Here is a 26,948-nt window from a genome sequence, read left to right on the forward strand (position 1 = left end):
CGCAGTGGTTGAGAGTCCGCCTGCCGATGCAGGGGATACAGGTTTGTGCCCCGGTCTGGGAGGATCCCACATGCTGCGGAGCGGCTGGGCCCGTGAGCCATGGCCGCTGAGCCTGTGCGTCCGGAGCCTGTGCTCCACAGTGGGAGAGGCCACAACAGTGAGAGGCCCGCGTACCGCAAAAAAAAAAAGATGCCCAGTGCCCATTTGCAGTCAGTCTTTATTCCCACTTCCAGGCCCAGGCAGCTACTAATCCACTTTCTGCCTGTACAGATTTGCCTTTTCTGGACATTTCATGTAAATGGAATCATTCAATGTGTGGTTGTTGGCATCTGGCTTCTCTCACTTATGATGTTTTCGTAGCCTGAGTCAGTAATTTGCTGCTTTCTGTTGCTAAATACTATCCCACTGTATAGATAGACTGCATTTTACTTATCCATGCACTAGTTGATAGACTTGTGGATTGTTTCCACTTTAGGCTTTTATAAATAATTCTGCTATGAGATCTTTGTGGACAAGTCTGTGTGTGGACGTATGGTTTCGTTTTTCTTGGGCAGCTAGCTGTGCAGGAGTGGAGTTGCTGGGTCTTACGGTAACTCCGTGTTTAGCTTAAGAAACTGCCCAGCTGTTTTCTGAGATGGTTGTATCACTTTACAGTCCCAGCGGGGAGATGTTAGGGGTCACCTCCTCCTTTGACCGTTACGTCTGCGAGTATTAGGATAGGGAGAGATGGCAGTGAGTGTGGCAGGTAAGGGACCAGTGGGAAGCACCAAAACAAGGGACATGTGAAGCTAGTTAAGGTGTGTTCAGGTGCATCAAGGTGTTTTGCAGCTGGGCCCTCACTTACATAGGAAACACAGGTGGGTGGAAAATGAGGAAAGAGAGGAATCAGGGGGGTTCATTTGTATCAGTCATAGGGAGCTGTCAGTGGCTTCAACAAATTTTGAGCCAAGAGAGTAATAGGATTCTTTTTACTGTTAAGCAACTTTCTCCACATTTTGCCTTTTTAATTTTTGTTCTTTAACTTCTTCCTTTTATGACAGTCTCCTGTTTATTTCCTTCCTCTTCCTTCTTGCCTACTTTTTATTCACTCCCGTGCATTTTAATTCTACTCCACATCTCATTACAAAGAGCGGAAAGTGAATTTGCTGGAGCAGGAGGGAGGGGGCTCCTCTCTTTTTCAGCAGTGTGTGACCGTGGCTGTTAATGAGTTCCTCCTTTGAGCCAGTCCCTGGACTAGGCATAAGCATGTACTTGGTATTGTTTAAACCCTGTGAGGTACATGTGATTATTCCCACTTTACACATAAAGAAACTGAATCATGGAGAGGCAGAGTGATTTCTGCAAAGTCACACGGCTAATTGATGCCAGATCTGCTGGACTCGGGAATCCACGTGCTTTCCACGACGTCTGTGCGTGGAAGCCAGTGCGGGTACCTGAAGTGAAGCAGTGTAGTTTCTTTGTGAAGGCATGTCAGTATGGGGCGCTCAGGTGTCTGTTTACCTGGGCACCAAGGTGAGTGTTACCAGGAAGTTCAAGTTGAATCCTCAGTTTTAGCAGAGCGATCAGTGCAACCCTGGTAGCTGCCTGTGCGGGGGGCAGCACCATCGTGTTCACATGTTTACGAAGCCAACATCATAATCTTCTAGGCAGTTTTCGAAATCTATAATTCTTAATTCATTCCTAAATGCACCATGAATATGGCTTAATGTGATACATGTTTATGTAGTTTCAACCAAGGAGTGCGTTAAATCTGGCATCCTGCTTTTCTTCCTTATCTAGCACCCTTCCCTGTAGCTAGATGTCATTAGATCCCTAATACCATTATTAATGACTACATAATATCCTCTCTACTGGGTGTATCATAATTTAACCATTCTTATTAGACACTGATTAGGGTGTGTGTGTGTGTGTGTGTGTGTGTGTGTGTGTGTGTGTGTAGGTATGTGTGAGTTTGTGTCTGTGTATAAAGAACCAAGTTGCTTTCGAAAGTTGTCAAGCCGTTAATAGTGAGCGTACCAGGCATCTTCATCAGCCTCGTGTGGCGTAATTTAAAAGAAAACAACTTTCTGTTGTCACTTTGGTTTTTGGCTTCCTCTACATCTGCAGCTATTTTTTCTTTCCACTCAAAGTCTTTAATCCTTCCTCACTCTCTATAGAAACAACTATTAATAAGGTTAAACATACTGTGTTCCCTCGATTCTAAGACATATACTTCCCATGTCAACAGTCATAGAAGTGGGATGCTTCTTACAGCGGCCGTCATAAGCACCGTGCCCACCCCTACACAGAGGGGTAAGTCATGATGTGGTTATTATTACTTGCCCTTTGCAACCCTAGGCAGTGTAAAAGGCATCTCACCACCTCCTTGTCACCTTAGTTGAATTACTTGCACTAGTAGTGTATACTACTATACTTAGTAGCTTAAATTTGAATCCCTAATTAAAATGTCTCAGAAAAATTATAGTTTGATGCAGCATTGAAATTGTTATTATCGTTGAGGAAGAGTGTGGGACCGGATTTGTACTAAGTGAACATTTTGCACTGGCAGAAAACCATGCTTCTATTTTCCTTATAAAACAACGGTCAGATGCTTTGTGGGCTCTAAGAAAGGAAGATGTACACCCACAAGTGGACAGAGCTGTGCTTCATTTCAGTATTGAGATCCACGCAGGTGGGTTGCCAGTGATATGGCAGACACTGCAGCTAGTTTAAGATAAAATGTCAGCTGTCTTGCAATTCATCATAGAATCCCCAAAGCTAGGAGGAAGTAGGTGTGATTCAGTCATGCATCCTGAAAGACAGAAACCCAAGTATAGCTTGCAGCTCACTTTCAAAAGAAGTTTGTTTCCAGCCATAAGTAGCTTACTTAAGGGAATAAACAAAATGATGGATTTAACCAAATTTAAAAATGCAATGAAAGTAGTATTTTTGGAGGAGCCTTAAAATTCTACTCTCTGTCCTAACAGTCCTCAAGAGTGTCAAGCTTGGGGACACTGGTTCAAAGAAAGCCGCGCCACTAACATGTTACTTATAAACCTTACAGCCTAAAACTATTCAGAAGAATCATTAGGGTGATGAAGGCTTACTCTCAAACTTTGTTTGGAATAACAAAGAAGAAAATAATATGAAAATGAAATTGTATGGATCTGTATCCTGTGGTTAAGAAACAAATTCTTAATTATAATATTTCTTTTTTCTCTCAAACCATTACTAAATTAGTGGTATGTTAGAAATCAGGATATACTCCATGTTACCCTATGGCCATTTATGCTTTGCTTTTTAAAATTCTTGGGATTATGATCATCCAGTGTAAACAATTAACAATTTATTCATAGTGATTCAACTTACTTTCTTAACCTATTTTTCTCTAGGAAGAAAAAGCAAGGCTAGTTTTACTAACCAGAGCAGATGTGAGAAGATATAAAACAGAAATGGAAAGCGAATTATCTGGAAAGAGGGCAGCCTTTAGAAGATGTTTTTATCTTGGTAGGAACGAAATGACATTTGTTGGACAAAATGACAGGCACTATAAATAAAACAACTGGGCTTTATTTAGGGAGAAGAAACTGGGTGCACATGTAACCTGGCCAGATAGACCCCCTCCAGAGTTTCAGCCTGTTTCTGATTGGATTCTGCATGATTTAGGCTGGAATTGTAGACTTGAGTCTATCATTTGGAACCAAATGTCCCTGTTGCAATTCATGGAAAAGGACGTTAGCAAAATGGAATAATTTGCTCCCCACATGTTTTAAACAGTTATCAATAAGGAAAGGGCCTTTCAGTTCAACAAGCTTTCCCTTTCTCTCTACTTCTGTCTCTTCTCACAACAGTGTTAAGTTCTGAAATTATGTGAACAATAGGAAGTAATGGAATGATGTAGTGGAAGGAAGATTAGCAAGAAATACCATATTCAGAGGTACTTATGGGGCTAATACATGATAAATTCTCTTTGGTAGACTGTGACTCTATGATTATCTTCACCAGGGCCTGTTTTTTTGAAAAATTTTCTTTGGATAGCAGTTTCTGATATTTCATGTAGAAGGATGGGGGTTGGGGGGGCATGGTGGTCAGTAACCTTGCACATCCGACCCATTTTGGCTTGATTTTATGAGAAAAATATCTGGAGCTTGTTAGCGCTTTCTGCGTTGACTGCTGTCTATTATTGCTTCCTTCCTGTCTTCCCAGGCCTGTGCCCTAAACTTTGTAAGCCTTCCCCAGGGAGCAAGGATCCTATCCATAGCATTTGTTTATCCAGCAGTGCAATGTATATAGCAGATTTTCAACAGTTTTTTATTTTATTTATTTATTTTTTTAATTCAGTTGATGAAGAGTTATTTCATTCAGTACACCTAGAGGAATTGCTGTACACGGGGTCCTAGAACTGTCACTTGGCCAGCTCTGATAGTGTAGGCAGATATCGTAGGCATCTGACAGTTTGTTGAATAAATTTCTCAAGGAATTTACTGAAAGGGGGTAGGAGGAGACCTCAAGAGATTCACACAAAACCTTTTCCAGGCTCTCTCTGGAGTTGTTAGGTTCTTAGAGAAATAGTTTAATCATTTACATTAGTAATGAATATACACATCGCCAGTGAGTCATTCAACAAATCAGTCAATTCACTGATTTCTACTTTGCTCCTAGAAAGCTGGGGAAGCAGACATGAGTAAGAGGCAGACCTTAGGGTCTGGTGTGGGATGGCAGACACACTGTGGGATAGGGGCTCTAGTGGAAATGTGGAAGCACAGAGGTAGAGGAGGTGCTCTTTCTGCCTGAGAACATTCTGGAAGGCCTCACAAAGATGTGGCATTTGAGCTGAATCTTGAAAGAGTTTAATCAATGGAAGGGGAGTGGGAAGGAGTTTTCAGGGCAGGTGGATGCGTGCAGAGACCAGGAGTCCTACTGAGAGTTGACAGAAGGTCCTGGGGGCCGCTGGGCCTCACAGAACCTGGAGAATTGTGAGAGTTGAGGGTGGAAACGATCTCCATGGCAGTGACTTTATTTAAAAGAGCCTTTCTGAATCCACTGAAAACATAAGGCAGAATAGGACAGCCTGGAAGCTGGGAGCAGAAGCTCACTCTGCTTTTCCCTCAATCCCTCGACCTCAGTCCCACCACGGATCCTTTTTTTTTAACCTTGAACTCTTCAGGACATCTAGGCAGAATCTAAATTGGGAATTCTCTTAACCTCTTGGGAGAATCCATCTGACAGCTGTTCCTCTAATGCTTTCTGTCCTGGGCCATTGGGCTCAGTGGTTGCTAACAAAGCCAAGGTCAGGGGTCCATTCTTTCCTGCATGGGGCTGTTTAACTCTGCTCCGTGCCGTGGTTACAGGCTGAGATGCAGAGCCACTGTGTTCCCCAAGAGCTGCTGCTAAGCAGAAGCCCAGGGGAAAGCAGACGTGTGGTACACCTGCACCTCCCAGCATTCACCCTGTTCATGGAGGCACAGTTAGCTTCACTCTGTAACCATCACCAAGAAAAGCTTGAGAAGGAAAGAATTGAAGTGGCACAATCAGGGTGTGGCTGCTTATTTCCAGACCCAGTTTTGCAAGGAGTTAGTGGATTACCTAGACATAGTCATAAACCCCTCAGGCATCTTGGTCAGTTGTCTAAAACTGGACCTATACCCTTGGTGATGTGTGAAATTCCCTCTCCCTGTGAAGGTAGAGATGCAGGGTACACCCTGCCCATCCACTCCCATTTTAATGTACTGTTTACATTACCAAAGCAAGAGAAGCTTATTAAATTTCCCAAGCAGTTCCAAAGACTAGAAGAAAAAGTGAGACCGACCCTCCGCCAGCCCTGTATCCCCCCTGACTTTTTATGTGCATCTACAAACATTGTACGTACACCATTTGTTTTTACTAAAAGAAGTAGCATGCTCCATGTGTTATTCAGCAGCTTCATTTTTTTCCCACTCAAAAATATTTTGAGCATAAAGATGTCTCCTTACAGCAATGGAAATTTGAGGGTAAGTCCCAATTTTTGTTATTCTTTTTTGGTAAAGGTGAATTGTTAGAAGAGTTGCCAGATTTAGCAAATAAGAATTCAAACCACCCAGTTCGATTTGAATTTCAGGTAAACAGCGTATACTTTTTTAGTGTCTGTCCCATGCCATCTTGGAGACAAAGGGATATGTCCCTATCCCCACGGAAAAAAGTGTGTTGTTTATATAAAAATCAAATTTAACCAGGAAGCCTGTTATTTTATTTGGCAACTCTCCACTTGTTAATTAGTTGATTGATTTGTTGTTATTGTTCTATGTAAGACTGTTCATGCACAAAAACTCCAGACCAGAGAAAAGGCCTTGTTTTCTGGTCTGGAAAAGGTGGTCTCTTGCCGATGTTCGCCTGCCTGGTGAATGCTTTGGGTGCAGGGCCAGCTCAGCTGGGCACCCAGGACTCATTAACTGCCTCCGCTGGAGAGAACTGGCCTGTGCAGCTGCTTTGTACTAGGACCTGAGACCTTTGCTCTTTCACCCCAGCTCCTACTGTGTGAGGTCACCGGTGGCAGTTACCTGAAGTTGTGTGGGCGGTATTAATTGAATTTTTTTTTAATGAATGGCAGTATTTGTAGGAATTTGCAATGCAAACAGCCAGTCTTTCGGGCAGTGCCTACTGTAATTAGAGCAAGCTTTTAAGATTCTTTGAAGTACTAAATGTTGATGAAATTCAAATGGGTGCTGATCTGCACTATAAAGGGGCTCTTGGTGGTTGTTTTTTAAAATCTTCTATTTTGTAGATGTAAATATATGCCCTAGTTCGTGGGAAGTGACTTGAAGAGCAGGGGGCTGAGTTTATGCCTGTTATTCTTATTTAAAACAGCTGTGGCCTGAGAGCTACAGCTTCGTCCTGCTGCACCGGGCAGGGGCACCGTGGCCCGAACACCCTCAAAGGCTCCCTTCCCTTTGGGCAGCTTTCTCGCTCTCCCCAAATGCAAGTCGACCTGCCCCCGGGGGGTGGGGGGAGGGGGCGCGGCGGCCGTCCCACAGTCATCCCAGCTTCCCGCACCCCAGGCCTCCGAAGCCACCGGGGCAGATGCATGCAGATGAGTCAGGCGGGAGGGTTGGGGAGCAGACCGCAGCCTCAAGAGTCCCCTGCCCGGGCTGCCTCCTGGAGCACTTCTGCCTGCCGGCTCACGGCCCAGGGCAGAGCAACTGCTGTTGCGGCGCCTGGGGGAGCAGCTGTAAGGCCCACGTGGTGCCCTGCCTGGCCGAGCCTCACCACGTGGCAGGCCAGGATGGACGCCCACGACAGGGCCTGGCTCCCAGCGCTGCCTGCCAAGGAGCCAGATGCTGCCATTGGAAAAAATTGCTTCACAATTTGAAATCTTGGTCCTTTGATCATGGCTGGGAGAGGATGGAGAGGAGAGGTTCAAAGCGGTGAAAACGCCAGCGTCTCCTTGCACCCCTCGGTGCCTATTATACTGTCTCTTGTCAGGGACAATCCTCTTGATGTTTTCATTTTTGCAACCAAGTAATTCCTGCCCAGCCCTTCCACGCCCTCCAGGTGGAAGGGAGAGGCCAGTGGGAAGGGAGTGTCTGCAGCCTGCTCCTTTCCTACCCGGCGCCCAAGCCCTCTCCCCTGCCTTTGGACTGATCTGCTTCCTCTTTATGGCTGCAGCCCTTTTCTTTCTGAGGCCAGTGACAAAGTAGTTGTGTCAGCCAAATGCTGCCTCTGCCTGAGCTGCACCATTCCATTCCGCCCTTGGCAACCCTCACGCTCATTTCCCTGTCGTTCAGGCACCTGGAGCCAGGTTTCCAGAGGCCTGAAGAGCCCCTTCCCTGGCCCAGCCCTCCCCTCAGAGGACTCTGGATCCTACGTAACTGGGCTAGGCCTTGTTTTCCTCACCCATGAAATGGGAAGAATCATTCTTTGAAGAATATTGATTTTTTTTTTTCCTTCAATTTCAAAAACATGAAATGAAGCAGTGGAACACATCCATGAACACATACGCTTGCTGAGTGAGAGGTAACAGAGGAGAAACCAAGCCGAAGTCTTGTCTTGTGACTTACATGTCTCAGCTGCACAAGTAACAAGTGTGTAAGAGAAGGATTATTTACGGAAGAATTTGAGGGAATTTGATGTTTCACTTTTTTGTTTCCTTGCTGTCTGGTGCAGTCAGCTTTCTCTGTCTAGCATTGTAACCTGCTTCTACTTCGACCTTACACTGTTTTCCAGGACTTGCCCGCATATAGATCCTCAAGTTTTTAATCCATTCCCCACACATTTATTAATGATGGCCTTTTTTGCTTCCAGGCAGAATTTCATGACATCTCTAATCATATCTTTGTGGGAAAGATTGTAATTTTGTACCTGTTTGAGCAGTTATGCCTAAAACCTAAGGCTTGTTATAAACTCACAAATCAGAAAAAGTACTAAGTTTTCTGTTTGAAAACAGCCATTGCTGCATCTGTGCTGCTCACCTGATAAGCATGGATTGGGACTCTGACTGGCTCTGGGGGGAAAGCGCCTGTCTTGTTTGTTGATTATGAACCACCATCTACTTTGGGTCACACCTCTGGAGATGTGACTTGAGGCTCTGTCTTTAATCTCTGTCCAGGTCTGTGTTGAAGTCCCTGGGTTGACAGGAGTGGTCTACGTTTATGTGGCACGTTTCAGTTTACAGATAAGGCTCGTGTACGTTCTCCTGATCACAGTGGTGGGCTTTGGAAACAGATCTTCTTTGAGGTTAGAGATGCGGAGAGTGAGACGCAGAGGAGTGACCACTGTCCATCCTGTCCGTCAGGTGTCTGAGATGAGATGATGACAAGTGAAGACTCAGGATTCTCAAGTCTCTGAACTAGATGGAAGGGAGGTCTGAAGTCAGGATGGAGTTTAATAAAAATAAACATGGAACTTGGATCCTAGGAAGCAGTAGGACCTGAAGAACTCTGTGGTGTGAAGGGGTAGTGGAAAGGTGAGATGAGGGGGGAAATGAAAGACGGTTGCAGGATTGTCTTACAGCAGTGTTCCTAGGCCTGCGTGATTGCAGAAGGCAGAGCTGTAGGTGGAAGCGGCTGGGAAGCCGATTGCAACGTAATGGGTGTGGTAGGCATCAGCATGTCCGAGTTCTTACCACAGTGTTAGGGGATGTGTTACATTACATGGAATGGGGGAGTGGAGGTCGCTAAGAGCAGACAGGGAAATACCTTGGGTTATGTGAGTGGGTAAATCACAAGTTTCCTTAAAAGTGGCAGAGGGAGGCAAGAGAAGAGGTCTAGAGAGATGACAGCTGGCAATGTGAGGACTCAGCCTGGTGTTGCTGGCTTTGAAAATGGGGCAAGGAGCTAAGAGACAAGGAATGTGGAAGCTGAAAGAGGCAAAGAATCCGATCCCTCCCCAGAGCCTCCAGAAACGAACACAGTTCCACCAATACCTTGATCTCAGCCTGGTGAGACCCATATTGGATGTCCGACCTACAGAAGTAGAAGACCATAAATTGGTGGTGTTTTAAATCACTAAATTTGTGGTAGTTTGTTAAAGCAGCAATAGAAGACTAATAACAACAGGAAAAAGAACTCTCTAACAATTAGGTCTGCCCAGGACATGGTGAGTATTTTATAAAAGTAATGATTTTCCTGTGTCTGAAGGTAGTATTTAGCCAGAAGGCACCGCAGGTCAGGATACTGTAGAAAGGACTCCTGCCTTAGGTGGTAGGAGAAGGAGCTGGTCTCTGAACCCAGTTCATATGGAGGGTCTCTGTTCTAGGGCAAAATGGGCAAAGATTCCTTAGAAGGGCCCGTTTGCCTGGACTTGCCCTCTCCAGTCACATCGTCAAGGCGCTTGTTTTTTTCTTCTTTTTTCATTTTAGAACATGGCCCGTGACTAGCTAGGGAGGGGGAAATTTCCCCTTCTACCCCTCTTGAGTTCTTGTGGCTGGACTGAAAATAAAATTGACACAAGACAGATTAATAGGAGAAACAGAAACAAATTTTTAATTCATGGCAATGGAGTTCACACAGAAATGGGACCTAAGAAGTGGCTGAAGCAGGCATCTATTATACTTTTTAGACGAACGATAAATTTGTGAGGAATCACAGGACAAAGAGACATAGGTTTGGGGTGCTTAATTAGTGAAGAATCTAAACAGGGCTTGGGCTTGGAGGAGTAAAATTTTAAAGTAACAAGGTTTGTTTAAAAGGCTTCTCGGCCCTAAATTCTCGATCTCTGGCGATAAGGGTGTCCTTCTACCTCCAGATGCAGGAAGTATACCTTTCATATGAGAGATTTATTTCCTGCTTTCAGGGAGACCGAGGGGAGGGTCAGAGGGTCCCTCTTCCATTGGTTGTTTCTTAAGTAACTCTAATCCAAAATAAGTATGCCATTGAGGCACATTTTGGAACGGCCTCTGCCCTGGGCCCCAACAGCTGGCTTATCCCCGGAGGATAGGATATCGTTTGAATTTGGAATTTGTTGGGAGGATAAGTTTGCTGGGTTCTAGTTGTTTCTTGGATTTTTTAAAAATTAATTAATTAATTAATTTATTCATTTACTTATTTTTGACTGGGTTGGGTCTTCGTTGCTGCGCGTGGGCTTTCTCTGGTTGCAGCGAGCGGGGGCTACTCTTTGTTGCGGTGCTTGGGCTTCTCATTGCAGTGGCTTCTCTTGTTGCGGAGCACGGGCTCTAGGCGCGCAGGCTTCAGTAGTTGCAGCACGTGGGCTCAGTAATTGTGGCTCGTGGGCTCTAGAGCTCAGGCTCAGGAGTTGTGGCGCATGGGCCTAGTTGCTCCGCGGCATGTGGGATCTTCCCGGACCAGGGCTCGAACCCATGTCCCCTGCATTGGGAGATGGATTCTTAACCATTGCACCACCAGGGAAGTCCCTGTTTCTTGGATTTTTATATTTATTTGCTTTTAGAAAATATCCTGTAATCAGATAAGAGCTGATTAGGCAAAAATAGTTTGTATGTCTGATACCAGCATTTTTTCCCTCATTTTCTTGCCTTCAGAACTATATGAAATAGGTTTGCCCTGAGTTTTCAGTTGGGAAAAATGAGTCGAGAGGGTGGATAATGAACTCAGCACGAATCGTAGACTCATTACAGAGTTTGCCTCCTCTGTTGCTGATTTAATGTTAGCATTCTTTCTTTGATATTACCTTTGCTCCACGGGGGTTCAGTGACCATATTTCTTTCTGGGATAATCATAATATCATCAGCTGACAGATAATTATCTTTCACATCAATACCTCCTCCTAGAAAATTCCCAAAGAACAGCTGTGATATGGTTGGATGGCTGTGTAATTATTTTCCATGTTCAAAAGTAACTGCAAAGCAGTTGTAATAGCAAATTGCTTATTTACTGTTAGTTGAGAAGTCTTTTAAAATCTAACCTATTAAATATACACTAATACTTAAATACGAAGTTGTCTCAAACTGTTTTAAGAAAAACAAGATAATTCAAAAACCATCTGTTGCTCTTATCTAAATGAAAGTGCACATAGCTCTCATGACCAGCAATTCCACTCCTAGGAACACCTAACAGGAGTGCACACATGAGTTCATCAAACGCTTATTCCTGAATGTTCAGAGTAGCGCTCTTCATAATAGGTTCAATTTGGAAACATTGTAAATGTCCATCCCTAGAAGAGATAGGTGGTGGTATAGTCCATTCAGTGGAGTACTCTACAGTGACAAGGATAGATGAACTACACACGACAGCATGGATGGCTCTCACACTGTAATGCTGCCCAAATAGAAATAAACACAGAGGAGTCAGCACTATGTGATTCCACTCGTGAAACGTTCACAAAACCAGACAAGATTAACGTACAGTATTTTAGGATGAAGGTTACTCTTGTGACATGGGGCGTTTGATTGCACTGAAAGGGAGCATGGATGAGGGGGCTTCTGTTCTGTTTCCTCGTCTGGGTGCTGGTTACATGGGTGTGTTCACTTTATAAAAATTAATCAGTCTGTAAACTTGTGACTTGTACACTTCTCTGAATGTATGTTCTACTTTAATTTTATGTAAAAAAGTTAATCCTAACAACTTTAAAACTCATGCTTTGTTGAGATTGTTTCAGATGGTGGAGTTTCATAATGTGAATTCTTGAATACCTTCATTTTTGATACTTCCTGACATTGTACCTACGGGTCATCCATTCCGAATTAAAACTAATTAAATTATTTAGGGAATTCTAAGGGACAGTGGTGAACCAAAGGTGAGAGGGTGGGCATGGTCTGCCCCAGGTGCAGGCATTAAGGAGGTTCATTGCAGAGAAGTTTATCTGGCAAAACCATCTAAAAATGGTTGTCATTTTTATTACCACACTGTGCCCACAGTTCTAAACAATGCTATCAATAAAATATTCCTCAAAAAGAAAAAATCCTTTGTTGGCCTAAACCTTAAACAACTGGTAAAATTAGCGTTGGGCTTTTATTTCGTATATATATATATTTCATATATATTTTATTTCGTATATATGTATAGACACACACATATATATATGCTTCAAACCAGCACACTTATATTGCTTATCCATTATGTTACTTATTCTTTAATAACACATGTGATTAAAGACTCAGTCTTATATTCTAGAGTAAGTTCTAACAGTTTGGAATCGTTGGAGCTGCAGTCCACACAGTGCTGCTGCTTCTGTGATTTGGAAATGGGCACGGTAGTTATGAAGACGAAAAAGTAGAACTAGAGTTACTTCGTTCTCTGTTACCACTTTCAGAGTTTTTGTGTTTAAAGTTTAAAACGGTGAAACAGTGCTGATGATTACTGAAGATAATTTTGTCAAAGGAAGGGGGGTCTTAAAAATGATCCACTCTAACTGTCAAATCTACTAGGTGTGCCACTGCTATAGCACCAGTATTACTTAAGCGTGGAAACTCATAGAGATGGAAACATAAAAGCTGGAAAATTTTCTGCAATTTTGCTAACATCAAATTATGGTGAATGCCATTATAAACTTGGGTAACATTTTGAATTTGTATGTTTGTATGGATTATTTTGTATATTTCTATGCTTGCTTTAGATTTTAAGACTCGTAGTTTGTTTACATTGTAAATCTTTTGCTTGTCAAAAATACTGCCACTGCATTATGCTAAGTGAGTGAAATAAGTCAGACAAAAAGATAAATACTGTATGATATCGCTTATATGTGGAATCTAAACAATACAACAAACTAGTGAATATAACAAAATATATTATAGAGAACAAACTAGTGGTTACCAGTATGGGGGCGGGGGGGGTAATATAGGGGTGGCAGAGTGGGAGGTACAAACTATTGGGTATAAGTAAGATAGGCTCGAGGATGTACTGTACAACACAGGAGTGTAGCCAATATTTTGTAATAACTGTAAATGGAATGTAACCCTTAAAATTGTATATAAAAAAATACTGCCACTGAAGTAAATAAAGTGAAAAATGGAGCATTGAAAGAAAAGAAAACATTGTGCCTAGGGAGTTGAGGTGCAATTCTTAAGAAACCTCCCTCCTGGTTAAGTTGATGTAATTTGAAGTTGATAGTTTTTAAAAAGTAACCCAATCCCATGTGCTCTCCTGTTGACTCCCCTGCACATTGCTAATTTCCCCGTACTCCCTCCCACACTCCACCCCTTACACCACAAACACCAGACTGTTTTTGATTGTTCACCAGTCCTTCACGACAACTTGATTACATCAAAATGAGTTTGTTTAAATTGCAGTATTAGTTAACAGTGTACTTATGGCCCATTAATTCTCATTTTCAAAGCAGGGTATTTTTTAAAATTGAATGTAAACAAAGTAAACGTAATTTCTAATGGACCTTTCCTGTTCCACTTGACTTATTATTGCACTGTTGTTGGAAGCATTCTAACTATTCATCAGTAGAGCACATGTTAAATTATGGTGCATCTGTATAATGGAATAATATGCAGCCGCCCAGAAGTGTGGCTGTTCAGGTTTTTAAAGGGCTGTTCTTTTAAAAACTGGTATTCTGTATCAGTACTATGTGAATTCTAAGAAGTATTTATTTATGTCTAGCCAGGTTTAGAAGAATGCTACAGTTGGTGCAGAAAAGAGGGAATGTGTATGTTTGAATATCTAAATGCTAAATATCTCTAAAAGGACACTTGAGAAATAGATAACACTGCTCATCTAGGGAGGTTGGCAAGTTCAGGGTAGAAATACAACGTACATCCTTTTTACAGTTTGATTTCCTTTTTTTCCTTACCACATGCATATTTTTACTTTTTTTTTAAGTTAAACCTTGTTGGCACAAACTACATCATAATAGTAAGAGCATCAATCCCACAAAGAACATCACTGGTCATCCCACCCCCACAAAACACCTGAGCCACTTCTCGGAGCTCTGTGTTCTCAGCTGGTGGCAGGACCCGCTCAGAGTTCTGAAAGGCCCTCTCTTAGTTCACAGCAGGTGATACCCGCCCTGGAAGGCTGGATGACAACCCAGTGTCAGAGCTCCTGTGTGCCTAGGATACACTGGTATCTTTCTGTACTGGAGGTTGGAGCCCACGTAGACTCACGGGCCTCTCTTCAGCCTTAAGGAGCTGAGATACAGATCTCAGGGTAAGACCTCCCATCGTTCCCCGCTAAACTGCTCTCTCATGGAGCTAAATGTCAAACCTTTGAATGTGAGCAAAAGGCACACCTGGGCATTTTTCATTATTTGCAATTTATGCCCCATAAAATTCCAAAAAACAAAATGTGAGGGAGCAATACTAAATTTATGGATAATGTAAAACTGGACAAGGACAAGTAAAAGTAGATTGGAATCCCATAACAGGAGCTGGACACTGGTTGTTAGTAGTTATCAGAAGTACCTAGAATAAGTTAATGACTATAGTTGAACACTTAATTTAACTTTGAATTTCTTGGCATATAAGAAAAGGGAATATAAAGTATATTGTCCTTTTATTTGAAGCCAGCATATCCAAAGTTTTGCCTAAGAAAATGGAGATTTTCCTGATACCCAATTCAAGAGGGAAATTGAAATGCAGATCCTTATTAAAAATATATATAGGCTGACTCAGGTCTTCATGGCGGTTAGTACCTGTCAAGGTATTAAAATTAGCTAGCCAAAACGTGCCACACCTTGCAAGATACAGTCTCGTTGTATGTCAGATCCCCCTCTCTTTCTCTGCAGTGACCCTAGTAGCCCAAGTACCATGCCTCATCTGGAACTTCTTCCAGGCCTCCTGACACACCTCACGTATCCATTCTCACTCTCTTCTCAAGTCTCCAAGCTGTGGTCAGGGGTGCCTTTCTGGATTGCAGATCTGATCCTAAACTGTCACTGGCCCTATCCTATGTACTTAAAACTCGTATGTCCCTTGGTTTTAAGATGTAAGACCCTCCCCCGCACCCCTCCACACACCCCCACCTCCCCAGCTACCCTCTCTCCTTGCTCTCTCTGTTCCAGCCTTGTTTCTGGCCGAGCACCTTTTATACACTCTCTCTTACAGCATGATCCACCGACCCGTGCCAGCGCTTCTCTCTTTGGATCTGAGCTGCGTCATCATCAGAAGCTTCCCTGACCCCAAGGGCTCCCTCCGCACTGTGTTCTCATGTCTCTGTGCCCATCTCAGGAGTGCTTATTTCTGTTGCGATGTCCCCACTCCTGAATCTTAAGCTGTGTGGACTCGTTGATCCCCAGCTCCACACCCAGTGCCTAGTGTGCAGGAAAGGGTCAGTAGATATTTGAGGGAAGGGGACTGTCCGTCAGTGATCTAGCCGCTGAAGCAGCCTCCCAGCCTCCCTCTGCAGTGAACATTATACCATGCTGAGACACTTCTCCTTGAAGCTCAGCTCTGATCACCTCACTGCCTTGCGTCAACACTTTCAGTAGGTCCCCATTTCCTGCAGGATACAACCCATACCCCTACTTAGTCCTCCTCTACCTGGGCCCTTGTGGCATTTCCAGACTCATTCCTCCCTGTCTCCTTAGTCCTCACGGTGTAGCTAGAATGAAGCACTCCAGGCTGCTTCTGTGCAAGCGTTCTCTCAGCCCTTCTCCGCATGTTCAAATCTTAACCATCCTGAAAGTAAATACCCTTAATTGAAAATAATGCTTCCATTGTCCAAACTGACTACCTTTGACATGGTACTTATTTTCTATCTAAATTAAAGCTATTTTCTTTACATCCCATATTGGCTTGTAGTCCTGTATTGTTTCTAGCATGAGCCTCACTAAGTAATCATAAATACGTTAAATGAGTGGAAACTTGTATTAATTATTTTGCATCTTTGTAAGCCAGTTTTTAGTAGGAACCATCTCCCCTCCGGGTGCTGTAATTTGTTAATGAGGTATCTGTTTTTACTTATATAACAAATGGCCAGTCAGCTACAGATTCTCCTGTTCTTTTAACTATATCTACAGATTAGTGAATATGAATACAATTCATATACTGCTTTCTGCACATACTTCAGAGACCTCACGAATGTCTTATTACAAGGATATATAGTATTCTATACTGAATACAAGAAGGTAAAATGAAACATACATATAGCATGTCATTATTTCAAGGGAAGACTGCCCAAACTAGCATTCTCTTCAAAAAATAACCGATGAGGCATAGAACTTGTTTCTAGCGGGGCGTCACCTCACCACCTCTCTGAGCCACGCCAGGCCTCTACTGACCTCCAGCCAGCATGGTGGAGGTCTTACCCGGATGGTTACTGCTTTGACTCCTGCGATGAGAGAGTAATCCCCACCTCCATCTCATTTCCAACAGGCGGATTTAAACTGCAGTATTCAAGATGATGCCGGGGCTTTTTACGGCGTGACCAGTCAGTATGAGAGTTCTGAGAATATGACAGTCACCTGTTCCACCAAAGTTTGCTCCTTTGGGAAGCAAGTAGTAGAAAAAGTAGAGGTAAGTTGGCCTCTGTATGCTGGAACCTTCATTCAGGGCGGCCTTTTGCCTTCCTTTAAAACTAAACTGGGGCAGAGGGTTTTATTTTTCTGGTATCTTCTCCTTCCTCTCCCACTCCTACCCCCACAACCCATTACTTCTAAGAAGGCAAAATGATTTGAAAGCAACTGAAAGAAAGAAGGCCAGGAGTAATCCCATGCCAGCCCTCCGACTGTCTGAAGTCAGCCCTGTGCTTGCCAGTGTGTCAGTCCTGCAGGTGGCCTTGGGATGGGGGGATGGAGGGGGTGCTGATATGGAATCTATTAGAGATAGACCCTGCTGCCCAGTAGATGGTACCCCTCCCACCCCAGGTTCCAGGTTCAAGGGCACTTCCAGGCATCTTGATAACAACCAAGGTGGTCCTCAGCTGATTGGCACCTGCCTTCTAAAACCCTGATGCCTTGAGTTTGGTTTTTGCTTTTGCCATTTCCACTCCCTTCATCTTAATTGTTTTAAATATATTTCAGTACATACTGGGACCAAAAACCTATTTATGGCCTTTATAGTTCATGCCTCCCTCCCCTTCAAAAAATGGATGTTCATTTTACTGGGGTGGGTTGCTTTTTGTGAATAATGTTTGCAGGTGATTTCATTTAGAGTTGTGCTTTCCATTGTCTTCTACCCATCACCCAATTCATCCATGCTCAGTGAGTGGTGTTTATTCACAGATGTCCAGGACCTCTCAGGTCCAGGAGCCCAACCTGACTTTGTGTTGAGGCGTGAGAGAGAGGATGCATTGGGTGGAGAGAGGGAGCAGGAGATGTTTTTCAAGACTTTGGGCTGAACAAGGCGGATTTGGGATGCTGCAGGCCCTCATAGCTTCCCGAGCACAGGATGGGCATCCTGAGAATGGTGTAAAGGAGGGTTATGCTGGTAGAGGAGGATGTAAGTGAGTTGACTAGATGGTAGCCGTAAACTTAGGTGTCATGAGCTTTACTAAAAGGGTGGTAGTGGGAATTCAGGAAGACATTTTGAATGGTACTTAGAAACTGACTGGATATTAAATATTAAAGAGGAGGAAGAGTCAAAGATCACATGTTTTATGCTTAGGAGGACAGTGTAGCCACCAGCAGAGATAAGTAAATAAGATGTTCAACTGGAAATAGTCAGGGACGAATATAGCTGCAACACTAGGATTTGGGAGACAGGTAAAGACTGAAAATATCAATGGAGAATCCTGAGCATTAAGGATAATCAAAGCTGTGGGAATGGAGAGCTAGCTGCAGAGAGGGAATAGCAAGGAAAATAGGGATTAAGTTTGGAGAGTGGCAGCCAGACCTAGGGTAGGTGGAAAGGGAGACATGAACAGAGAAGCCGAGGACAAAGAAGGGTGAGGGAGGGGGGAAACCAGCTCAAGGCAGTGTCTGGGAAGTCCAAGGAGAGGGTGGGTGAGAACGTGGCTGTGTAATGAGACACAGCTGGGGGACCTGGAGCCACATGACCTCCATCTCCCCTGAGAAGGAGGAAGCAAAGGTACCTGCTGGTGGTTGGGAGCACGGAAGGTTAGTGTTACTGTTGCTACCAAATGGCCAGGTTGTCAGGGCTTACCTGTAGATGGACTTCCTGCCTGGACAGGTACCTGTGAGAAACAATGAACCAGATAAGTAACTCAGTTTCCCAGATGTCAAACTATTCTTCAGTTCATCCTCAGCTAACATACGCAAATCTCTTTATAAGTTCAGGGAACAGGGAAAGGTTGTCTTCGACTGATGAAATCCCAGGCATTTTCATGGAGAACGTGCTGTGGTGTGGCAGGTGGAGTTTTGTAATTAAGCCTTTAATCTACTTGGAGTATGTTTCTGCATTTGGTGTGAAATGGGAGTCTGCTTATATTTTCTTCCAAATAGATAGGCATTTGTGTCAAAGTCATTTATTAAATCATTTATTTTCCAACTGAGTGGATCTGTCCCCTTTAAGTTACTGCATATACTGGGTGCTGTTCCTGGAGTCTGTTCTATTCCACCCTCTGTTTATCTCTACATGTCCCAGTATTGTGTTGATTTGATTACAGTGACTTTACAGCATGTTCTGATATCTGCTGGGGCAAGTCAATCTCACTGCTCTTCTTTTTCATATATTTTCTAGGCAGGTAGCCAGCATTTATTCTTCCAAACTATGAGAGCATTTTAAAAATGTAAAGAATGGGCTTCCCTGGTGGCGCAGTGGTTGAGAGTCTGCCTGCCGATGCAGGGGACACGGGATCGTGCCCCGGTCCGGGAGGATCCCACATGCCGCGGAGCGGCTGGGCCCGTGAGCCATGGCCGGTGAGCCTGCGCGTCCGGAGCCTGTGCTCCGCAGCGGGAGAGGCCACAACAGTGAGAGGCCCGCATACCTCAAAAAATAATAATATAAATAAATAAATAAATAAATAAAAATTAAAATGTAAAGAAAAACAAAAATCTTGTTTGAGCAACCTAATCGTTTTTGGGGTTTTGTTTTTTGCCGCGGCATATAGGATCTTCCCGCACCCCCTACAGTGGAAGTGTGGAGTCTTAACCACCGGACTGCCAGGGAAGTCCTGAGCAACCTAATTGTAATTGCATTAGATTTAGATATTATTTGGGGACAGATTGATATGTTATTGATATTAAATCTTTCCAATCAAGAACCTATTTGCATTTCTATCTCATTTTATCTATTTTAATAAGATTTTAGTTTTCATAGATAGGATTATCCCTTTCTTGTTAAATATACCTCTAAATATTATATAATTTGTTAATACAATTTTTCCAGTTTCCAGATTTTAATTACTAGAATAGTATAAAGGTCCTAGTTTTTGCATATCTATATTCTATTTGGCCATCTTACCATATTCTCTTATCTATCTCCAGCGGGTTTTCCCCCTAGATTCATGGGTTTTCTCTGTTGTATTATCTTAGCAGCAACAAAAAGAGAAGACTTTATTTTATCTCCTCGTTTCCAATGTTCATGCCACTTTTATTATTATTACTATTATTATTTTCTCACCTTCTCTTCATTTGCTAAAACTTCCAACACAGTTGTAAAAAGAAATAAAAGAAATAGTGATGGTGAGTATCCTTGTATGGTTACTGATGTCAGTAGAAATAGTTTTGATGTTTTGACGTTTGGGATTAAACTTATTATTGGCTTTTATAAATAGTCTTTATTTTATATTGAAATTCTTTCTATTCCTATTTTACTTAAATTTTTTTATTAGTAATAGCTGCAATATTTTATCAGATGCCTTTTCAGCAACTCTTACTATGTGATTTTTCTCCAATTTGTTGACATCATGAGTTAACACATGTCCTGTGTATGAACCACCACAGCATTCCTGAAGAAAGTTCTACTTTGGATACTTTGATGCATTGTTTGCTATTTTATGTAAAATGTTTGCACCTCATAAGTGATATTAATCTATACTTTTCTTTTTTATAAACTATCAACTTTTGGTATTGAATATACATCAATTTCATAAAAATAATTGGAATACCTGTCTTTTTCTATGGTATAGCATTGTTTGAATAACATTGAAAATAACTGTTCTTTAAAGGTTATATAAAACTTAGCTGTGAAACCATTTGGTCTTTGGACCTTTTTCAGTGGTAGATTTCTAAATAGTTTTTAGTCATTTCCACAGTAATTGACCTATTGGAGTTTTCTACTTCTTTTTGGTTCAGTATTAGCAATTTGTATTTTGCTGGGAAATCATCCTGTCCTCTAGGTTTTCCTTTGCTTTTATTGATTGATTGGTTGGTTGATTGGTTGTTTGCCAAAGAGTTACATAAAGTAACCTTCTCTAAGTCTTCTGAACAATAATGTAATTGTGGTTTTGTCTCTTTTCTTTCTTCTCCTTCTTAAGATTGTGAAGGGTTTATTTATTTTATTTTGTCTTTTTAAATAACTAGTTCTTATATCCTGTCTACATTTTAAATTTCCTTTGCGGGACTTCCCTGGCAGTCCAGTGGTTACGACTTCGCCTTCCAATGCAGGGGGTGCGAGTTCGATCCCTGGTCAGGGAACTGGAATCCCACAGGCTTTGTGTCCAAAAAACCAAAAACCATAAAACAGAAGGAATATTGTAACAGATTCAATAAAGACTTAAAAAAAAAAAAAGGTCCACATCAAAACAAAAAAAAATCTTAAAAGAAATTTCCTTTGTATTGATTTGAGCTTTTTTTATTAATTTCCTATTCCTGGTTTTCACTGGTTTTGGTTTATTTTGTAAGGTTTATTAATTTTTTAAGATGTGTACTAAGTTCTATAACTTTTCATCTTTAATGATGAAGACATGAAGCTGCTTTCTTGCAAGTATAGCTTCATCGAGTCCCAAAAGTTTGATGTAAATATTTTCTTTTTCATTACGCTTTAGATAGCTTGTAATTTCTTTTTAAACTCCTCTTTGATCCAGAGTATCTAAGAGTGTCTCTCTTATTTCTAAGTGCTTCAGTGGGATCTTCAAACTGCATGTATATATTTTTTAAAAACCCCTTTTTTGAAAAAATTAAAGACATAACACAGGGGCTCATGATCAGTGTGAAGCAGTTTTTCCTAAAGAAGAGAAATTAGCTGCATTGGTTGTTGGCCTGTGAGGCCTTGTCACCGTAAAGAAGGATTTTCTATGGGCCCTTTGAAGAATTGTGACTGGCTGGGCTTGCTCTCACAGATCTCGAGGTAGAGAATCACTAAGCAGGCAGTTATATTTTTTTCTAACCTTTGCTGAAAAGCATCTATACAACTTTTCTTTAAAGCTGTCATCTTCCCAAGTTTTAAAAAAAAATTTCCAGAAAAATAATGGATTCTGAGTATGGTGTTAAGTTTGGAGATAGGATTTTTTTTAATGAAGTAAACTACATAAGTAGTGCAGCATATAGCAGGTGATTCATGTTGAAAATGTAAAATGCTTTTACAGGCAATAATATCTTTTTTATGTATTTTGAAGTCAAAGGTGTAAAAATGCTCAAATCCTTTTTCCCTCACAGACGGAATATGCAAGGTTTGAGAATGGCCGATTTGTATACCGAATAAACCGCTCCCCGATGTGTGAATATATGATCAATTTCATCCACAAGCTCAAACACTTACCAGAGAAATATATGATGAACAGTGTTTTGGAAAACTTCACAATTTTATTGGTAACTGTTTGTCTCTTTCATGTTTTGTCAGACTCAGCCATGAGGCTGGTGGGGAAGATGGGCCTGGGAGGTGCTGGGGCTTGGGCCAAGGGTAACTGACTAGACTGTGGGGCTGGGCCCCAGGTGGTCAATCAGTAGTTGAATTCACACATCCATAGGGCAAACTTGGTTTGGCTCAAGTTTGTGGAAGAGAAAGGGGTCTCACCTGGCCGGGCTTTCTAAGCTTAGCAGAACTGGAATTTGGGAGGGGAGAGTGAGGGTGACACAGCTGGATTCCTAATTCTGGCTGCACATTGGCAAGACCTGGAGAATATCTAAAAATCCCGATAGCAGGGCTGCCTCCTAGATCAATTAAATCAGGATCTCTGAGGATAGGGCCCGGGCATGTGTATTTTTCTAAGGTTTTCTAAGGTTCCCTGGGTAATTCCAGTATTGGCTAAGTGTGAGTCTCAGCAGCACTGTGGTATACAAATCATAAACGAGGCAAAAGCTGAGTCAGCAGGTTTGTGCTTCAAACATACCTAGACTCATTTCATGAAGGATTTACAAGGCCTTATTATTATAAGTAACATACATTAATATAGCAAAGTATAAACCCTCAGTACCAGGAGAAGTGTAAACTAGAATACAGTCAGTGGCATAACCAGGAGCGGGGGAGAATATTTATGGGCTGAAAAGTATGGTCAAACTTAATGGGCAGCTAAAGGGCAAGGAAAAAGCAATGGTGCTCAAGGCCCATGATGGGAAAATTTTCTGGTTCCCCGGGCAATGCTTGGTGTGTTTTTTTCCCCCTAAATTTAACTTTAAAACAGTTTCTCACAGGGGCTTCATTTGGTTACTTAGGAAGGTTAATAAGTACAGGGCTCCTCTCAAAATATACCTATAAAATATGCAGTAATGGATTTCATAAAGCGAATTTTTTAAAAATAACATTCCTTGATTAAACCAAAGGCAAAATGCCAAAACAAAATTTGGTGGAAACAATTTTGCAAAAAGGGGCAGCAAGACAATATTGTGGTCAAATATTCAGCCCTCTGAAGGCCTATTTTGTTCTTCTTTGTTACTAGGTTTAAGAACTAGAATACTTAGAGCAAGAATTCTTTACCTGGACTTTTTGGATTCAGTGGGACAGTGATTCTCAATCAGTGATGTGCTGGTTTAAAAAAAAAAAAATAAGGCTCTCCCCTAGTTCCTTCCAAAACCCTGATCCATAGCTTTTGCCCATTTCCATTGTTGCAAATACAGCTTCCATGGGCAATTTCAAGCTACCAATATTTGTCCAGCCCACGAAATTCCTTCATATTTAACAACAACTTTCAGAGCTGGTAGGAGCCAGCTCTTGTATGCCACTGTAAAAAAAAAAAAAAAGATAAATAAAAATCAAGAAATTAAAAACCTTCTGCATATCAAGATATTCATCCAGGAAGCTTTTAAAAATTCTGAAAGATGGGACCCAGAATCATGGTTTTTGTTTATTTTTACTGCTCCCCAGGTAGTTCTGGTGTGTAGCCAGGTTGAGACCCACTGCTATAGGGGATTGGTTAAGTGAGCCACAGGGAGCCTCAGTTCACAGACACGTGATTATGGGTATACAATTGGCAGACAGATAATTTTACATCTAATTTTCATTTATTCCAAGGAGAGAATCTCTGGATTCTCTTATGTGTCCATGTCCCTCTGAAACTTGGAAACTAGCAGTCCAGGAGAAAGTTTGGAAAACATATTATAACTATTCATTAGTATCCTTTTTCTAACGGTCTTCGGTGAAAATTGAGCAGTTCAAGGTTTGGGGTGCTGGCAGGTACTTGTCATATAGGTGTTCTTTGTTGCTATTTAAGAACAGATGGATCACCTTAGTGCTCAGATGACCGGAAGGTGTGTGTGGCATCCTGGTGTGGACGTTCAGTTGCCTCAGAAATTAACCAAAACTCTCTGAGTGGATGGCCACCCCCCCTCTTCTGGAGGGAGTCTTAGATGTTTCTTACAAACCAGTGAGACTGTTTCAGCACGTTAAGGAATATGTCCTCAGTCCCTAAAACCCGACTTCACGGCACAGCCAAGATAAATATGATCAGGGAAAGTTGTAAGTATCTATTACCCACAAAACCCGTGTAACTATATCAGTAATGCTCCCTTGGAACACATGACTGCCATCCGTTTAACTTACCAGGTTAAATTAATTTTAAAACGTATCATTAAGCAACTATATACATCCCTTTGATATGAAGAATCAGAAGCAAATAAATATAGAATTAGTAGCAAATAAATATTTGCTAGAAATAATAGCTTTCTGTAGAAAAACTGAAATTAAGCCAGCACTCCTGGGCAATGAATATGAAGTCATCTCACTGATAAACAGGAGAGATCATACTTTTCAGCACTTCCTCAGGTGTAGGGACATGGCCAGAATGACAGTTGCTGGACACAGTTGCAGGTGTTTTACTAGGAACATTAGATACAAAACCTGTGTCACCACGGCCAGTTCCAGGCCTTACTGGCTGGTGGGCTAGACTCTGGTTTCGTCAGAATGATTCAGGAATTGAGGTGACCCTGTAGGTTTGGGGCCTTAATGGTGGCAATCATACTGAGGAAGACAACGACTGAATTGTGGGCCAAGGATTTCGATCATCATTTGAGGTCATGTTCAGACATACAGGTTGCTAGAAACATTTTTTTTCCTTCCTCCTTCATCTCAAGCATGAAGCCTAAATAGGATATAGTCTTTCATAGAAAGTCTGCAAGAAGGTAAAATAGATCATAGAGGTTCCAGGCACAGTGCTGAATCTTTTGTAGATATATTATGAAATTCTCACTGCAGAACTGTTAAGTCATTTTTATCCCTATTTTATGGATAAGGAATGTTAGTCCTTCCTGAGGTCACAGAGCCAGTGATAGACGTAAATTAAGATTTGAACTGATGGAAAAGACACTTTGCGGGATGTCATGGTCATGGAATGAGAGGACTTGGGTTTAGGACTCAGCTCTACTTTATGACCTTGGGTAAGACATTTCAAGTCTCCAGACCTCAGTTACCTCCGTTTACAAACAAAGTGCTCAAGTCTGCCCTCTCCACCTCAAAGGTTATTGAGAATGTTTGCATTGATTCGGCTAAGTTATGGAAAGGTTGTACTAGCTGCTGAAATACAGTGCAAATAAAACAAAGGAAGTCTGGGCCTTGTAGGGAGAACGAGGTGGGTAAATAGATGATGACGATGCAAGGCCATCATGGCTGCAGTAAACTTGTGAAACAGACATCATGGGAGCACAGAGTAGTTGAACTGCCTGAGCAGGCACCTGTACTTGGAATGAGGTGGGGAATTCTCAGGGATGTTAAAAGATGATATTTAAGTTGCCTGATGGACAAGCAGATATTTTTCAGATTTACCAAGAAAAGGCCCGTTCGGTGGGTGCATACTGACATGTCAGCTGCAGGGCTGCGGTGAACTAGACAGGTGGGACCAGGCATCCTGGGGTCTGGTGAGGGAGGCAGGCATTCATCAAGGACAGGGAGTCACAAAATGCGTGTAATTCACCTGTGGCTGACGGCTGGTAGAGGTCGGTGCATGGTGACAAGAGAACATGTAGTAGGAGGTCAGGGAATGCTTCCCTGAGGAAGAAACAATTGAGAGGTGTCTCCAGATGGATAGAGAGGCAGAGAGGGTAGGGAAGAATACTGCACGTAGGTGGGAATGTGGTAGCAGGAGGACTGGAAACAGAGCAGTGCGGCTGGCCGGGTAGGACCGGCCAGAATGGGCCACTCACTCTCATCCTTGTAGGATGAGAACAGGTTTTCTCTTCATCCTAAAGTTTAAAAGAGGCCATTCAGTTTTTAAGCAGGGGTGTGTTGTCAGATTCATATTTCTTTCAAGGTTACTGTGACTACTGTGTACAGGTGAGACTGGTGCCTGGCAAGGGTGGCTGCTGGTAGAGGAGTCCAGGTCAGCTTTGCTGGTGCCTTGGGCTGTGGCAGGGGAAAAGGGAGATGGATTCAAGAACTCTTCAGGAGGTAAAAGCAGCAGGACACGGCATTTGTTTGGATATAGGGATGAGGGAGGGAAAGATTTCAGGGCTGGAAGACTTGCATACTTGGAGTATTTGATCTGCAAGGGAAGTGGCAGGGAGTGAGACCAGAAAAGCAGGTGGGTACCAGTATTGAAAAAAAACTTTGTTACCCAGAAAAAAAAAAAAAAAAATCAGATGATTCATCACTGTATCAATGCATTTATCTAGAGCAGCATGGCATAACGGGTAAGAAAAAGGTCTTCAGGTCCAGAAGATCTGGGTTTTTCATTGACGTTAGTATAACCTTAAACAAATTAACCCCAAGCATCCTCCCTTGTCAAAGAGGGAGTGATATCACACCTGCTCCTAGAGTTGTTGTAATATTATATGAGATACTTTCTGTAAAGCATTTACTACTGAGGAGGTGCATAGTAAGCACTGAACAGATGGTGGCTATTATTCTGTGAATTTCCATCCATTCAGCGAATACAGTGGACCCTTGAACAACATGGGTTTGAACTGTGTGACTGTTCTTTTACTCCGCATATATTTCACTGAGTCCAGGCACTGCATGTTAATACAGTGGTGAGCAAGGCACTCACAGAGTTTATGTCTCCCATTGGCTATCGTGAAACAAAATTTAGTAGAGGTTTAGGAATAAGATAGGAGACGGTCCCTAGGATAAATGACTGTCCCATAAATGGAACTGAATTATAGAAAATTCTCTGTGTTGTAAAAAAAAATTGCACCACCCCTCCCCAAGAAAACAAAACAAAACAAAAACCCCACACTAATTCTTGTGTGTCTTCTTAGGCTCTCTGAATGAGACTCAATCTGTAAGGTCTTCCTTACATATGGTAACTAAGCTTAAATAGGATTTAAGTCAGACCTGTAATATCCTGAGTTTTTGCTAGAGGGGGCGGAGGGAGGCTGGGCAGATCTCTGAACAATCCACTTTTTGAACACTGGACTCCATATTCCTCTCC

General features: G+C 42.3%; 1 protein-coding gene across 11 annotated transcripts in view; it reads left to right on the forward strand.

Moving 5' to 3' along the window:
* TEAD1 (TEA domain transcription factor 1) overlaps window positions 1-26,948 on the forward strand; it is a 264,526-nt gene that overhangs the window by 229,297 nt on the left and 8,281 nt on the right. For all 11 annotated transcript variants that reach the window (XM_032639100.1, XM_032639095.1, XM_032639099.1 and 8 more), the window contains 2 exons: window positions 16,685-16,825; window positions 21,808-21,960. In XM_032639100.1, the coding sequence (XP_032494991.1) occupies window positions 16,685-16,825; window positions 21,808-21,960 (294 nt within the window). The remainder of the gene's footprint in view (window positions 1-16,684; window positions 16,826-21,807; window positions 21,961-26,948) is intronic.

This window comes from Phocoena sinus, chromosome 8, assembly GCF_008692025.1.
Source record: "Phocoena sinus isolate mPhoSin1 chromosome 8, mPhoSin1.pri, whole genome shotgun sequence".
Lineage (NCBI taxonomy): Eukaryota > Metazoa > Chordata > Mammalia > Artiodactyla > Phocoenidae > Phocoena > Phocoena sinus.